At 29.2% G+C, this 18,166-nt stretch overlaps 1 protein-coding gene across 2 annotated transcripts; it reads right to left on the bottom strand.

Moving 5' to 3' along the window:
• Window positions 1-8,628: 8,628 nt before the first annotated feature.
• Window positions 8,629-15,520, bottom strand: LOC124931269. Of its 2 annotated transcripts, none has more exons than XM_047471700.1 (8): window positions 15,205-15,520; window positions 11,688-15,084; window positions 11,425-11,583; window positions 11,134-11,313; window positions 10,851-11,045; window positions 10,581-10,679; window positions 9,418-10,023; window positions 8,629-9,303 (listed from the first exon to the last, which is right to left on the bottom strand). In XM_047471700.1, exons 2-8 carry the CDS (start codon window positions 15,066-15,068, stop codon window positions 8,887-8,889), a joined length of 5,037 nt encoding a protein of 1,678 aa, XP_047327656.1. In that variant the 5' UTR covers window positions 15,069-15,084; window positions 15,205-15,520; the 3' UTR covers window positions 8,629-8,886. The 2 variants fall into 2 exon arrangements, with proteins under 2 accessions (XP_047327656.1, XP_047327657.1); XM_047471701.1 differs by having other exon boundaries at window positions 11,688-15,080.
• Window positions 15,521-18,166: the final 2,646 nt, after the last annotated feature.

Raw genomic sequence — 18,166 nt, 5'->3', positions numbered from 1 at the left:
GCTCTAAAGTTAGTTAATCTCTTCCTTCTCCCTCTTCTTCTCTTTTTTGAGGGGTAAAAAAGAACACTCAACACGACTAAATAATTTACAGTCTCAATGAAGGACTTGTTTGATATCATCATTCAAATTCTCATAAAATTATTTATGTTATTAGTTAATCCAATTGTTATTAGAAGCTTGAATTTTGTTCGTTTATACTGATGGAGGTCAAACTTTGAATTGTGTCGTATGAAACTCGAATTATCAAAATTTTAACTATTCCAGAGATCGATGACTAAAATCACACTAAAGGTTAGTTTTCTTATTTGACGTATCATTCTTATTTTTTTAATTAATTTATCATGTTCTTAAATAAATTGATATTTTGAACTTATTTTTTTAAATTGAAAATTATTTTTGTCGGAATTTGGTTCCGTGATTAACAAGATGTGAAATCTAAGAAAAGATTTGAGAAAATTTGAACTGAAATAGATTTGGTATTTATTTTTAAAATAAATCGTAACGACATAACTTTGTATATGTTATATCAATTTGGACGTATTTGTGTTTTAAATTAAGTATTTTTTTTGGATATACACATTTAAAATTGTCGAATACGAATACGGTTTAGGTTTAGATATCTTAAAAATGTGTAATGTATGGATATAATTGTAAAAATCGAAAAAGATAGAGATTTATTATTTTATTTTTACAGATATGATAAATTAATTAAGAACATTAAAATATTATGTTAAATACAATAAGATAAATGTTATTCAAGTTATGAAAAAATCTTAAATGATTAAAATTGTGATGATTGGAATCATATTATACCATTCATAATTTGAGTCTAGTTAAATAAAAATAACTCAAATTCAAGGTTTAAAGGTTTAAATAGCAATTGGATCTATTATCTCTTCTTCTTTTATTATTTTATTATTGGAGATATTTTAACCTTTTGATTTAGATAATATATGTTCTCAAACAAGGCCTTGTTTAGTATCTATTCTTTTGGACTTTATGTAAAATATGAGAGAGACTTTTTTACCTAAAATATTATTTGATTGTTTGACTCTAGATAGACCACTATATCTTTGGAGGGTTTAGATTTTTTTTTCAAATAATTAAGCACCATAATTCAAATATTATTATTTTTATCAAATAATATGATAAAACTCAAGTGCATTAAACATTTTTTTACTTAGAATTTGTATTGGGTTGTATTTGATTAAAAATATGTTATTTAAACGTGCTCCATTTAGGCCTCAGTTTAATTGAATGTGTGGTGTAAAACTGTGCTAGAATTGATCATTCATAGTGCTTTTTTTCACACTTTTTATGAGTTTGGGCACTCAATCAATTCATTATTCCCTTACTTTTTTACTAGTCTTCTCTATTATTATTACTTGTACTTGGATAATGCATTTTTCATTTTATTGAAAACTGTATTTAAAAAAAAAGTCTATATAGTTAACATTTTATTAATATATATAGAAAAGTGATAAAAAAAAATTGGAGAAGAGAATGAGTTGGTATTATGTGAAAAAGAAAAAGAAAGGGTTAAAGAGAGACAAGAGATTTAATTATTTTATTTTTTTTTTTTTTTTTTTTTGTCAACATTGCGTCACAGTTTTGAAACTCAGCCCGGCGCGGCGGTCGGACCGGCAAACCCGATGAACTGGTCATCTAACCGGGTTGGGTTGATGAAAAAATCGGAAATGCAATAAACCCAGTTAAACAAGGTCAATTCGGCGGTTGGACCGGATATCCAACTGCCCTAGTTAACCAGCGAGTTTATCCTACTTTACAAAAATCACTTCTTCTATTTTTTATTTATCACTTTCTCAGTTACTCTCACTATGTTTTTTTTTTTCAATTACATTTACATATTTCTAGTCTCATGTTGATAAATTATCAATTTTTAGTTCTAGACATTAAAAATGATAAATTTTTTCATTCACCTCAATTTTTAGTTCTAGATATTAAAAATGATAAATTTTTTCATTCACCTCAAGCTCTACATCTACTTGAACTAGCTAGTACTATAACAAATGTACTTGATATCAAATTAATTCTTACATTTTAATTCTTACATTTTGATTATATATTTTTTTAATAATTATACTTGATAAATTTTTATATATGGTTGTTAGAAATGCTTACAATCCAATTGATTTGGAGTTCTTCACCTCATAATTGAATTTCAGAAGAGTTTCTAATTTTAATCACGAATTTGAGACATTCAGAAAAGAGTTAGCATAATATAACATTGAAGTCTCCTAATATAATAATAATAATTTTTTTTTTTATATTACTTATTAATTTATCAATAATATAAATTACTAAAATTTTATTTTATAAATATTTGTTGTGGATATAAATTTTAAAATTGTAAACTTGGATGAAATAGATACCGAGAAGGATATAAAGGGAACAATATTGATGTCTATATTGAAGTCAATAGAATTGATTGATGATTTTTGTGAGACTGATTTTGGTGAATAGTATGAGTGTTTTTTTTGAATAATAGGAGTTGATATTTATTTTAATTATATTAATCTATGATATGAGAGTTTGTGATATATATTAAGAAAGTAAGTTATTCATCTTGTAATATTTATTTTATCGGGTTGAGAATTTTAATTAAAAATTAAATTACACGATCTTTCCTTCATTTTATTTAATTTATTAATTAAAATATTATATTTTATTATTATTATATTTTAAATTTCTTACCAATAAACTATTTCAAAATTTAAAAGAAACAAGATTATTCAAACAATCCACATTATTTTATAGATTATCTACCATCAAAATCTTACAAAAATTCTCAATAAAAATGGAATTCAAAACTTTAATATTTTTATAGAAAATAATTAGTTTATTTGATCTGTGTTTTTTTAGATTCTTTTTTGGAGTTTTTTATAAATTATTTTTATCACGATATTATCATTTTAATCATCAAATTATTAATTTCATTAACTGAAATATATTTATTTTATTTTTGTAAAAATATAAATATAAATATAAAATAATATTCTAATAATTAAACAAATTAAAATTCAAATAACCCTAATTCAAACCCAGTTTTATGGTGTAAGACAATCTGAAATATTATTATCATAAAAATGTTATTGATAACAGTATGTTGTTTATTGACAACCCAATATATAAGATTATTAGAAAATTTTAAAACAAATAAATTTTTACTAAGATATTTTGGGTTCACTAGGTATAGTGACAGTAAAAAAAATAATTTAATTTAATTTGAAGTACAATAAAAAAAAAATACAAGTTGATAGAGTTAAGTGGTATAGTAAAGTTGCATGTACTAAGAAGAAGATTCCTCTCAATAATGATTCCCATTACACATTTGTCTGCCCATCATGTAACACACTATTAATAGAGCCCACTGTATACTATAAGAAATTAAAATGCAACGGTTGACATTTCAAAGGATCCAAAATATTTACTTTCTCATTAAAATGCAACGGTTGACATTTCAAAGGATCCAAAATATTTACTTTCTCAAAGTGGGAATCTAACCCACCAACATCATAATCAATATTTATATAATTTATTAACAAATATATAATTTCATTTTTTAGTGTCGAGGGAGAGGAATAATATGTTGATAGACTAACAACTAAACAAATCAAACTTGCAAAATATTTTTGTATCTCTGTGAAACGATAATGTTTTAAAACTTTTTAAAAAACAAGCAATGAAATAATAATAGAATAATACAAGATTTTATAGTGGTTCAATAAAATATTTACATCCACCTACCAAAGAAAGAGCAAGATTATTCATTATGATCAAATGATAAAATTGTAAGAAGATACATATTTATAATAAACTTTCCTAACTGAAAAATAAATGTTTTATTGAATACCCTGAAAAATAAATATATGTCAATTCATTTCCAATTTAAACTCTATCACGTGAGATTCTCTATAACTTCTATTAAATATGAGATGTAATTGTTACTGCAATAATTATTTAATCAGTAGAATTTGAGAATTCTAATGCTTTTTAGTTTTGATTATGCAATCATTAATTCAAATTAACTTGCCATATTTTTTCTCAATTTTTTAATAAATGTTTTGATTTTTTAAAAGCGGATTTGAGGTCATTTGATGGAGGGATAATCCGATGTGCCATTGGATGGGCCAAAGGTCAAGACATCCTTTTAAATGTAATTTTTTTTTAAAAAAAAGTATATAGAACTTGTTTGATTTAGCGTTTATAAGCTGTGTATAGATATTTGTGTAATAAGTTGGCACAGTAACTTTGCGTAATAAGCTCATGTAAAAAATTATAATTAAACACATTTTTCGTTTAAACTCAGTTTTCTCTCTATCTCCTTCCTCAAAGTTTAAGATTATAATCTCAGCGTTTTTTCTCTTATTATTTTAAAATATTTTTTTATTCATTCTATTTCATTTATTTCTAATCATTTTATTCATTCGCTTTCATGAATTTAATCTCTCTCTAATCATTTTATTAATTCTCTCTCATTTATTTCATATATTTATAATATTTTTATATAAAATTATTATAATAAAAAAACATACATTTAAAATATATTTTTATTTATTATTTATAATATATGTATCTTAATATATAAAATAATTAAACAAAATATAAAAATATTATACTTTTTTTATTTATAATTATAGTTTTAAAAATTAAACTAACCTTAATTATCTAAATGTATCGAATTATAATTGAAATGCCCGATAATAAAAAAAAGGGTGAGAGAGCTCGAAAATAAATGAACAATTAAAAGATTAGGTTAGAGGCAGAGTGTTGTGAAAATAAACTAGCCTTAATATATGAAAATAAATGTGAAAAATGTATATAATAATAAATTATTTTTTTTATTTATATAATTTACTTTATGATATATTATTTTTTAATTTAAGTCATTTATTAATATTTAAAATTATATATTAACAAAAAAAATTATAAAAATTAATATATTAATATAATTTATTTTAAAATATATATAATATTAACTATTAAATAATATTAAAATATAAAAAAAAATAAAAATTTAATAATTAAATAAGTTAATATCATATCCAACGTACTATAGAATAAACTGAATAAGCTGGTGTCAATAAACTGAGAATAAACGGAATCAAACTAGCCTTATACTCCACATAAATTTTTAAATATACTCATTTTAAATGATGTCTTAGCATTTAGCTCATTTAGGGGATAAGAGCATCTCCAACGAACTCATACGCAAACCCATACCCATATTTCCCTCCAACCGTTCGACAAACCCAACAGCAAAATGGATTTTACTCCCTTTTAAAAAAAAAAGGCATATTTGTGTATATACTGTTCATTTCCCAATTTTTTTTTATAAATTTTTAAATCATTTAATTTAAATATTAAACTTGTTTATAAATTATTTAAAATATTTAATTTAGTTTTTTATTTTTAATTTTAAAATAAAAAGTTATAATATTTTTAAAATGTATAATTAAATTATTAAATTATATTATACTTGAAATTTTATCTATTTTATTTTTTATTTTAAGTTATATTGTTTATTTAAATATATTATTGAATTTTTTTATTGTGTATGATTTATTGATATATAATTAATTTTATTTAATTTTATTAAAGGAATGAAAAAAGATTGAGATTAAATATGTAAAGTTGATAAATATATAGATAATATTAATAAAGTTAAAAAATTAGTGTAAGAATTTGAGTTTGAAAATGAATTTTTGGGTTAGAGATGAATTGGTGTTTAATTGATGTTTACTACATTTTGGGTTTAAGAATGGATTTATGAGTTGGAGATGGTCTAACAAATTCTCCACCATTTTGAAGAGATGAATCACTACTGGGTTAATAACTATATTTTTAATTTTTAATCATATGAATTAACTATTTTTATATTTTAATTTTCTTTTCTAACAAAATTAAATAAATATATATTTTTTAAATTTTCTTATGTTCAAAATGATTAAGACTTATTACACCGTATTCATTACCAATCCAAGTAACTCAATAATTAAATATTATAATACATTTAATAAAATTTATGTCATAGAACGTTCACTAGAGTTAAACTATAAACATATCGGTTTGGTACAAAGAAATTCCAATTATCATTGGTCATTTACCCATTTTTTTCTTTTTATTTAAGGATTTATATATATATATATGAATAAATAAATTATGAGGAATTTAAAAGCACATTTATTAAATAAATATTAGTTCACACAATTTTCTTTTACAATAATAAAGGACCGGATCAAAATGAAATGATTGATTCTATTTAATTATTCGAATATAATTTAGGAATATTTAACAAGTCCAATGTCATGTGAGCTCAAAAGTACTTAAAAAAAAGGTATTATTTTACTAAATATAATATAAAATTATTTAATTGACAGTTCAATTATATATATTATACTAGTACAAATAAATATTTATTTATTCATCCTTTTAATTTTTTATTTTTGTTTAGAACGTTATTCCACTTCTATTATGAAATGCGATTAATTTTCACGGATTAAACATTAACCATAACTTAACGTCTGAAGAAATACTAAACAGGTAATATGAGCTCAAAATTATTTTTTAAAGAGACGGTATTATTTAACTAAATATAATAGAAAACTATTTAATTGACAGTTCAATTATATATTATACTAATACAAATAAATATTTATTTATTCATCCTTTTATTTTAGTTTTAGACGCTAGATTCCACTCCTCTTATAGAGTACGATTAATTCCGACGAGTTAAACATATAGCTCGCAAATATACTTAAGCATTCAATTATGCGCAAAATTTATTGTTTGAGGAGATCCATGATTTCGATCGGGTTGAAGATATTCACCTCTAGTTGGAGGGAATAAAAATTCTTATTTTATAAATCGCTGCTAACCCACCCACTTTTTATCCTTCTATCTTTTTTATATAACACAATTTTGGGGTTGAGTAATGATCTGCATCTATTTTGAATTTTAAATGAAATAATTTTGATTCAATAATTGATTAAAATATTTTGTTATTTTAGATATTCATCTCAAAAACTACTTTTCTCTAAACAAATAAGGGCGACAATAAAAAGAAAAAGGACAATACAAAGTTACCAACCCACCGATCAGTTTGTACGGGCGGTCAGTCGTCGGCAGATACATGTCCCCTTTCCCTCAATAATTGTTGCTTTAAATTAAATATTTTTATTTTAATTCAATCAATTTAATTTGTATTTTCATAACAACAAAAATAAAATAATAATTTTTAAAAAATAACATAATTTTGATCACCGAGTTTAAATAGAAACTAATATTTTTGAAGAGTCAACTAATTCATAATCTGTTTCTATATAAATGTTCAAGAGATAACCTAACTAATAATTTTTTAAAAATGATAAGAGAAAAAATAATATGTAACAATTTAAAACCTAAATTATTAAAAGGATATTTTCTCTTTTCATAGTAAAAAAACAATTTTTTAGAGGTGATTCCAACCCTATTACTCTTTATAATTTTTTTTATTGTAATTAATCATTACATAACTCAAAAGCTTAGGTCTGGTTATGTTTGGGTTATTAAAATAATATAAAAAAAATAATAATAATTAGTGATAATTTTAAAAAAGTATGTATGTATAAATAAATAAAAATAATTTGATTAATTTTATAGATAAAAAGGAAAGTGAAATAATGTTTGAATTTTTTTTTAAGTTATCTGAATAACCTAGAACCGAACAAGACCTTAGATAATTTCATAAAATTAAATTACCTCCGGTGCAACAAAAAAAAAACCTTTACACTGAGCTATTTTGTGATGAATTAAAAAGTATCTATATTTATTAGGCTAAGAAAATAAATCACAGTTCAAAAAAATACTTTACATCATAATCCAGGAAAAATAATTGTTTTGTATTAAATTAAGCAAAAAAATGAACTTTATCTAGATCATAATATAAAAACAATTTATATAACATATATAAAAAAAATTCTAGAAAACCAATTTATTTATAAGAAAAAACAGATCACTTGAATTCTAATTTTAATAAGATGAAATCAGGGTGAAAAAATATATAAAAAAAGTGGATCATTTTTTTTGGGTCTAAGATTATTGTTTGATGTGGGTTCTTCTAAAAATCATTTTTACACAAATCACACTATTTTCAATATACATGGAAAAAAAGGTTATTTGAACCTAACCACTACCATACAATATGAGATGGTTGGTTACTAAATAAATCAATATCCAATCAATAATTTCCTCATAAATCAAATCATTTAAATTATCAATCAAAATATAAAAACTATTGCTGTTTTTATAAAAAAAATCATTTTACTCAAAACACCATTTTTCAATAACCCTTGAAAAAAAAACCTTTGAAAATAAGCATGGAGTTATTAAAATTAATCAAACAAGACCTATCTGTCTCAACCATCCCATTTGATGAGATCTCATTTTATGTGAAATCTTGATTTGAGTGGAGAAAGATTAGCCTATTATTTTCCTTAGAAATGGCCATAATAATAACAATAATAATGTGTTACTGGTCCCACTAAACATGATTAATATATAATATAAGCTTACAGACAGAAACATTAATATGCAAGCAAATTAAGAAAAACCAATGACAAAAAAATATTCAAAAGTATTTGTTGTCTATAAAGATTAAATATATATATGGGTCCAATTTATCAAATCTGTGTATATCAAAGAAATGAAGATGATTAATGGCCAACTGTAAGTAATAATAATAATAATAAACACTAAATCCAAGCAAGCAAGGCAGACTTTTCTAGTCTCTCTATATTTTATCCTCTATTAAGAAAACCAATAGCTTTTAATAGTATGTTTATTTTATAAGCAGAGATGATTATTTGAAACTTACCTTCATCCATTTTAGAGACCAGATTTCCTATCCTTAAGGCTGGAGTAGAATCCAACATTGCCCATGAAGAACAGGACAATGACGAGTACAGTGATCGAAATTGCCCAAATCCATTGCTGCATTCTCCTCTTCCCCTTGTTGCGAAGGGCTGGTGGTGGAGTCAGTTTTGACTTGGTCTGCTTCGACAATTGGATTGTTGCTGCTTTCATGGGAGCCGCTGACAACTTCTTTGTGTTTGTAGTAGTAGTAGTAAGAAGGCTGCTGCTGCTGCTGTTTTCATTGATCATCATCTCAGCAACCTCTCTTGTTACAGCTACATCTTTGGGTGAATCCCATCCGGTTTGGGAAGATCCCCATTCTCTGGTTCCTTCTTCCTCTGCCCCACCTGTTTTCTTCCTTTCTTTCTTCCTTAACTTCTTCTCCCTTTCCTGCACATAAGAAAAACCAACCAAAATGCAAAATCAATGAATAAAGCGAGCTGGGATACTTTCAAACAGGAACTGACTGACCCAATTGAAAACATGTTCTGTTAGGCAACTCACCTTCTCTTTTTGTTCAGCTTCCTTTTGTGCCCTTAATTCAGCTCTAACAGTTGCTTTCTCTGCATTTCTCCTTTTCCTATCTAAAGCTTCCTTTTCCTTCACCTTCTCCTCAACCTTCCTCAGCTCTTTCATCCTCACCATCTCCTCTTCTTTCCTTAGCTCCTCTGCTTTTCTCTCCGCCTCTATCTCCTCTTTGGTTTTCTCAGGCTCCTTCTCTTTCACATCTACTGGCTCACCACTCTTCTCCTCTATGGGTGCTGAACTTTGAACAGAGATGGGGGGGTTGTTGGCAGGAATTTCGGCAGGAACTTCAGTCTTCAAATTTTGCTCGATAAGAACGACATCCTCTTTTTCAGCTGGTTTACCTTTCGATTCACCGCCCTCAACCACAGGTAGTTTCTTACTATTCACCTTCTTCACTGGTGCAACAACTGACTGGTCAGTTCTTCTGTCCCACGCTTTTGGAATTATAGGCGGCTCTTCATCTGGGCCTAACGCTCGACCATCACGTGTCCCAAATCTCCTCAATATACTTCTCTCGTTACATCTGATATATTCTTTTCGGAACTCCTCATCCGTGTTCCACTGTCCCATTATCTTTGACACCTAAGAAGCATGATTTATGTTACCAAAGTTAAAATAAGTGAGATAGAGAAGGTAGAAACAATAAATTAAAGTAGCTAAAAAGTTGTGATAAGAGAATTAAGGAGAGAGCTAAGTGAAAATAGTTTACTAGTATTTATAGTAAAGAAAAAAGTAAACAAAAGATTACAAATAAATAACATTTAATGTTGACTCTTCAGTTTGTGTAAATGAAACCGATAGTCTCTTGAGAAAAACTCAGGAGTCTCTAAAGAAAAACCAAGAGTCTTTTGAGAGATGAGTGATTCATCTTGATTCTTGATCATTAAACATTGATGATATCATAGTCTTTAATAACCAACAATAGTGTTGGGCCTTGTTTAAGGTAGGTTATTGAAAATCAGGTTATTTGGATAAAAAGACATTTTGGGTATAAATAAAAAACGACCTAGCCTATTATTTTGGTTAATGATTTGAGTAATGCAACTCATGAGTAGATTGGTGATTTGATAATGGGATATTAGCAATTAATCTCAAATAAAACACCTCTTTTCAAGATGAGAAATATGCAGATAACCTACCTGGTTCGCGCAGAACAGATGGAGAACTTCTTTGTCTCCACTTGCTGCATAGCCATTTGCACATTCTTCCTCATCTTTGTACCTTCTGAACCACACGTTCTGCAAGATTCATGCCATTAGAGATGAATATGCGCCAATTGGAAATCATCCAAATTCAGAATTATAACAATAGTTAGAAGATGCGTGATGATATTTACAAACGAGTTACAATACCAATTCGGGAAAAATACTCAAATTTTGCAAATAATATTCCAAAAATTGAGAACCAACCTTATCCCTCAATTGCTTCTTAAGGTTCTGCAAACGTCTAAATGCTTCTTGACGGGTATCATCCTCAGAGGTGAATACTACATACAATTCCCTGATCTTATTCTTTACCTCGTCAAGTTTCTTCCATGCAGCTCTGGCTGCTTCTTCAGTATTTGATACAGTGTCCTTGAGGCGGTCAAGTTCCTTCTTTAAGATCTGCAATTGATGAAAAATCAGATTAACATCTGTACTAAAAAAAGCTATTTCCTAAAATTTAACCTTATATAAAGCACACTAAATTCACCTTCATGCGTTCTTCAGATTCATCCTTTTGGTTCAAAGCCAGTTGTACGTCTTCTTGGCTACCCAAGCTTGAAGATAACTGTTCGCGGAGATGCCTCAATTGTTTGATTTCACGAATATACTGTTTTTCGTCTTTCAGAGGCAATGTTTCATGTTGGATCATGTGTTCCATCCCGCGTATCTGCTCTCCAGATATGAAGTTTATTAGAGAGAAAATATATATATGTGAAAATGAATCAAAATAGAAGGAAAAGAGGCCATCTGTTTTTCTGAAAAAGGAAGTTGTGCTCACCCTGATATCTATATCATCCACTGTAATTGCATTCTTCACTTTGTTGATAATAGATTGAACAGCATCAATTTCTTGACGTTTTGACTTTACCAAACCCCTTGCTGCTTTCTCTTCTGATTTGGCAGATTCAAAAATAGCCTGTAATTCCTGAGACTTGACCTAATTTTTATGGAGGAGCATCATATCAGCCACAAAAATTATTAACTAGGTAATAAACACATAAGAGTACTACTAAGATAAGTTTGTTTGTGATAAACTACTACCTTTTTATCTTTGATTTCTGCTTTAGTGACATCTCTGTTTTTCGTCTTCTCCTCAACTTCTTGATGAGCGGATTCAATTTGTTTTCTAAGTCCATCATCTTCATATCTTGGCATTTTGATCAAGTAGTTGAACGGACTTTTCACAAATTGAAATCCAACACTCTCTTCCTCTGGTGCATTTGATTTGGATTCAGCATCCTCAGTTGTAGATGGTAAAGTAACGTCCCTGTCAGTCTGTTCCACCACATCAATCTTCGGTTCTTCATTTTGGCCGTCGGAGTTTTCTGTATTTGCACCATTGCCAACAGCCTCATCTTGAACATCAGACTTTTTATCATCAGTATCCACATCTTTAGGTTTACACACATGAGCATCATTGCTAGAGGAAGAGTTCTCAGTCTCATGTTCTAACTTCAGATCAGCTTCATCTCCATTTTCAAGAGAATCAGTACTAAGGGGTGCCTTTACTCCATTCAACATTCCAGATTCATTTTCTACACAAGGAGAAGATAGAGAAGGATCTGGAGAAGTTAAAACAGGTTCTACAAGCAAGCAATTATCTAACGGTACATTTTTGTCCTCAAGGGAGGCAACAGTTGGTTGATTAGGTACTTCTGCTCCCAGGTTACAGATCTCATCACTGGACAAGACAACTTTAATATCCTCGTTTGAATTTGTACTGGAGGTTCCACCGACAACAGGGACAACAGCTTCATTGGCTACTTTTGCAACTTCTTTGCTCAGATCAACCTCCAAAACAGATTCTTGAAAATTTTGGCTGCCATCAATTTTTTCTTGTTCCTCAATATTCTCTTCTCCATGCTCAAGTTGACTTGCCTCATCTGACGATTGTGGAGTTGTGTTTTCGGATGTTAAAGCTTCTTTCATCAAGATAGGTGGTTCTGCCTTGCTTTCATCCTCAACTTGTGGCTGTTTCCTTCCAGTAGCCTCCGGTTCAATGCTTTTACACTCCTCAATCATCTCTATTTTTCTATCTGATTCAATTATGACTTCCTTATCAGAGTTAACCTTGCCATCGTCAATCAAGGGGGCAGCATGGATCTTTTCTGTATCTGTATATGATCCAATTTTGGTTTCCTCAAATTGAATCTTAATATCATCAGTACCTGCTGATGCACATTCAGTAGATACCAAAGGCACGTCCTTTCTTTCACTCCCTTGGCCATGACATGTTGACTCCAAATTAGTTTTATCCTTATTATTGTCAATATCTGAAACAATAACTCCAAATTCGGAGGGCTCCACCAGCTTAGAAGCTAAGAAGGTCTCATCTAATTCAGGAACGGAGTCCTGTTCCGTTACTATTATTTTATCCACACCATTGGGAATCTTAGGATCAACAGCATTCGAAATCAAAATAGGAGAACTCACATCGTCTTCAGACTGAATTGGCTCGTGGTCAACTCCACTGTGTTCCTCCTGAGCCCCATTGGCCTTGATATCGTCCGGTACTCCTATTTTATCAACACCATTGTGAGTCTGAGGATCAACAGCATTCGAAGTCAGAATAGGAGATATCCCATCGAGTTCAGACTGACTTGGTTCGTGATCAGCTCCAATATGTTCCTCCTGAGCCCCATTGACCTTGCTATCGTCAATCAAAGATGGAATGTGGATCTTCTCTGTTTCTGTTTCTGAACCAAGTTTGCTTTCCTCCTCATATTGAATCTTCATATCATCATTAAGTGGTGGTGTACACTCAGTGGATCCCAAAGACACACCCTCATCTATTTCCTCACTCTCTTGGCCATGATATGACTCTGAATTGGTTTTTTCCTCTTTAATACTGCCAATATCTGAACCAATAACTTCAGATTCAGGGGTATCCCGCACCTCAGAAGCTAAACAGGTCTCATCCAGCACAGGAGATGATTCCTGATCCGTTACTCCTATTTTAGACACACTATTTTCAAGCTGAGAATCACCAGCATTCAAAATCGAAATAGGAGATTCCCCACCGCCTTCAGAAGCAAAGTTCAACTGAATTGGCTCGTGATGCTCTCCAATTTGTTCCTCCAGATCCCCATTAACCTTGATATCATCAATCAAGGGTGCAACGTGGATCTTCTCTGTCTCTGTATCTGATCCAGTTTTTCTTTCCTCCTCATACTGAACCTTGATCCCGTCGATAAGTGGTTGTGTGCATTCAGTGGATTTCAAAGACATAACCTTTATTTCCTCACTCTCCTGGCCACGACATGTTGACTCCAGATTAATTTTGTCCTCGTTAATATTGCCAACATCTGAACCAAGAACTCCAGATTCAGGGGCCTCTCCCAGCTTAGAAGCTAAACAGGTCACATCTAATTCAGGAGTGGATTTGTGATCCACTACTCCTATTTTAGCCATACCATTGTCAATATGAGGATCAACAACATTCAAAATCAAAGTAGGAGATAGCTGGACTTCTTCAGAAGCAGAGTCCAACTGAATTGGCTCATGATCAACTCCTTTATGTTCCTCCAGATCCTCATTAATCTTGATATCGTCAATCAAAGGTGCAACGTGGGTCTTCTCTGTCTCTGTCTCAGATCCAATTTTGTTTTCCTCCTCATATTGAATCTTGACATCATCAATAAGGGCTGGTGTGCATTCAATGGATCCCAAAGACACGCCATTTATTTCCTCACTCTCCTGCACATAACTATTGCCAACATCTGAACCAACAACTTCAGATTCAGGGGCCTCCCTCAGCTTAGAAGCTAAACAGGTCTCATCTAAATCAGGAATTGATTCCTGATCCACTACTCCTATCTTAGCCACACCATTGTCAAGCTGAGGATCATCAGCACTCAAAATCAAAATAGGAGATACCTCACCACCTTGAGAAGCAGAGACCAAGTGAATTGACTCGTGATCAGCTCCTTCACGCTCCTCCTGAGTTCCATTAGCCAATTCGGTATGACTCCCATCAATAACAGGTTTGACTGCTAAAACAACAGGTTCTACATTGCCGAATAAATGAGATTCATTGGCCTCATGATCGACTTTGCTCTCTTCAGATACAGCTTCTCCATTGTCTGCACTAAGTTTCTGGACCAGGACCTCCTTATTATGGTTCAAGGATCCATCTGGCGATCCAGGATCTCCTTCAAGGAGAGTCTTCTCAATAGAATCTCCATTGACAGAGTTGCTACGGCTTATAAAGACATACGAACCATCGGGATCATCCTCCCCCATTGAATTCCCATTCTTACCAGTTTCAGCTTCTCCGTTGTAGTCACTAACAGCCTCAGAAGCTGCTCTGTCGCAGTCACCACCCACTTTGGGCAGATCCTTGGTGTCAACCTGACAATTCTCGTCAACTCGAACTTCCGAGAGCACAGTAATCTCCTCACGAACCTCTGTTTCCGCCGCCATTGTTCGGATCAACTAGCTAATAAGGATCAGAGAGGAAAATTACGTATTTGTAGAATAAATTAAGATCTCAGAAGATCAAAAGGCAGAGATTTCAAAATGTATGTATAATAGTCTGGAAATCAAGAGAGAAACTTACAGGAATAGGTTGATCCAGATACGGAAATCGGATCGGACCTTAGGCGATGCAAATGCGTTCGAATCTTCACAAAATCTAAGAAATTGTCAACCAGAGTGAATCGATTTGATCGAAGCTTTACGGTTAGGGCTTCAATGGGAAAGAGAGATGTACAAATAAGAGAGAAGCGGTATGCTGATGTCGTCTCTCTCGTCGGTTCTCTTTCTCTTCTCTTCTCTTCCCTTCTCTCTCTCCGTCTCACAACAGTTGCAATGCAGGAAGGAACAGCTGGCGAGGGAGAAAGCCTTTTTTTGTGTGTGTGTGTGTATGGGCGTCTCTCCCTTTGAATTCAATTCAGATACTCTTCTTATGTGTATTTGTAATGTGATGGTGTTTATTTCAAATAACTTTATTATTCATTTTATTATTATTAATTGTTATTATTCAACCCAATTCTTCAATTGATTATGATAAGCCCTCTTTGATATCTTACTCAATATTTCTATATTTTCTTCACTTATCAAATACTCTTAATTCATGATTACATAACATTCAAACATGGCGGTTCGCGCGTAAAATTACCCGCGGTATATTGTTTGATGAGTCGAGTCACATAAGAAAACGAATTTAACTATTCTTCCCGCGTTTATTGATAATGAGCGGTAATCCCCGCTTGATTTGGGTTAGACGTGACCGATTGAATGTAAACATTTTTTTATTTCTGGATGAGAATCTCATATATAATTAACTGTCCATAGATTTTTGAATACTGGTCGCGCTCTAAATTCATATGAACGTCATTTCAAAAAATAGTTGAGGCCGGTAAATATTTTGCGCGAGAATGTGGCACAACCTAGCTACGACGCTATGACATTGAGAAATTTGTCATCAAAAGGTTTGTTAGGTAGCACCCGCAAGGATTGTTTCTGATTTCTAGGTCATAGACGACAAAACAAAATTATTAATAAAAAACTTATATAAAATAATATCGAATAATTTATTTGTTAATCAAGTACGTCCTGACAATAATAGAAGACACGCATATCACGTGTCCACAAAGGAATTCCGAACAATAGTCTCGGGAACTTGAAAGTTCAATCATAGCGAGAAATTATAGTATCGTAAATTAGATAGGTTAGATGTGCATTCAATCTTATTTATTTTTTTAAAATGTATGTACTTGGTTTAATTAACAAATGATACCCAATTTTCTATAAATAAACAAATTTATGTTTAATACAAAGTTTAGCCCTAATTCTAATGGGTGAGCCTCCCATTTTGGGTCTCACAATTTAATAGATTTTTTATATTTTATTTAATAAGTTATCTGAATAATATATTTATCATAATTCAGAAAAATAAATAATTTGTCTATATATATTTTTTTATATATATATATATATATTACTAGAATTTGTCTTGGATTACATCACATGTCAAAATTTGGTTAAGGTCATTTAGTATATAAGGAGTAAGAATCATTAATTTTATTACTTTTAAATTAAATATATTAATATTTGAATCCAAATTTAGGAATTTGTTTCACTATTTAGGATTTTTCTCAAACCATTATAAACTAATTTCGTCCACGGACAATAATAATATTCTATCCATAGTAATCAAAGCTCGTGAATAAATATTAATGACTAAAATGAGCTTAATTTGAATAAATATTTATAATTGAACTTATTTGGTATGTTATTTCATGTCATTAATTGTTTTCATTTTTGTTGAAAATCAAAATAGTATATTTGGTACAAAATTCAACAAATTTTTTAATAGCATTATCTAAAAGATTATCAAAATCTGCATTTATTTTTTCATCACTTTCTCACCTAAAAAGTTTCAACTACATTAATTATATATTTTATATTAAATAAAAATAAAAATAAAAATATTTTACTTTTTACTTTGACAATTTTTAAAAGTAAATATTTTTTTGAAAAAAATATTAATTTTCAAAAAAAAGATTATAATACCAATAAAATATAAAATAAAATTAATATAAGATTTGAGAATATTATTTAAGTAGATTTATAAGTCTTAGATAAAATTATACTAATACTATAATAAGAAAAACAATGCAGACCATGAAATGAACACATCTTGAATAATGATAATATTTGAAAATATTTTGCATTCTTAAATTGTAATATATATATGTTTGTTATTTAGTTCATAATGTTATTTTTTATTAATCACAAAATTATACTTTTAAATGTTATCTTAATTTGGATCATATTTTTTGTTTACCAACTAAGTCGATTATAGGGTTAATTAGTCGGTAAGTTCCTACGCTAACACGTTTTTTATTTTTTATTTTTCAACTTTTAAGCATTCTATTGTTACTTTTTTTCTCAATTTCTATACACTTCAATTCAACCCATAATTTTGTGTATCACTTTATTTTTTATTTATTTTTAATTATGAACTCTTATTTTATTTGTATGACTTCAAGAAAATTAAATTAGACATCCAAATATTTCAGGTTAATAATAAATTATGATATAATTTAAAATAAAATATATTTTATAATGTTTTACTATTTAGTTACAATATTCATAAATAAATAAAAATGAAATGAAGAGAATGTTATGAAAATTAATGAAAACATTGAGATAATTGTGATTGATGGTTAATAACAAACGGAGTGAGGGCGATTGATTTGGACAGCTACTCCTTTTCTCATAATTATTTTCTTAATTTTTCCATATTTTCATTGATTTGGATTTTATTTTTATTATTTATTTATAAAAAAAATACTTATTTAATCAACTAAATTATATTATTTTATTTTATTTTTATTAAATATAAAATAATATTTTAATAATTAATCAATTAAAAACTCAAATAATTTTTATCAAATAATATTTGGTTGGACAAAAAAAAAAAAGATGAAACCAGCTTTTGGCTTATTATTTTTTTAATATCCATTTTACTATTATTATTATTACATTTTCTTTTGTGGACAATTTAATCGTGA

Source organism: Impatiens glandulifera, chromosome 3 (assembly GCF_907164915.1).
Source record: "Impatiens glandulifera chromosome 3, dImpGla2.1, whole genome shotgun sequence".
NCBI classification, from domain to species: domain Eukaryota; kingdom Viridiplantae; phylum Streptophyta; class Magnoliopsida; order Ericales; family Balsaminaceae; genus Impatiens; species Impatiens glandulifera.
Note: the sequence above shows the minus strand (reverse complement) of the source record. Positions and strands in the feature narration are given on the sequence as shown.

Bases quoted from the DNA above. Each gene is read 5' to 3' on its own strand.
- LOC124931269 (XM_047471700.1), bottom strand. From the start codon at position 15,068: ATGGCGGCGGAAACAGAGGTTCGTGAGGAGATTACTGTGCTCTCGGAA. The intron at 10,680-10,850 runs GTTGGTTCTCAA...TGAATCTTGCAG, and splicing joins AGAAGCAATTGAGGGATAAG to AACGTGTGGTTCAGAAGGTA. The intron at 9,304-9,417 runs GTGAGTTGCCTA...TCTTATGTGCAG, and splicing joins AAGCTGAACAAAAAGAGAAG to GAAAGGGAGAAGAAGTTAAG.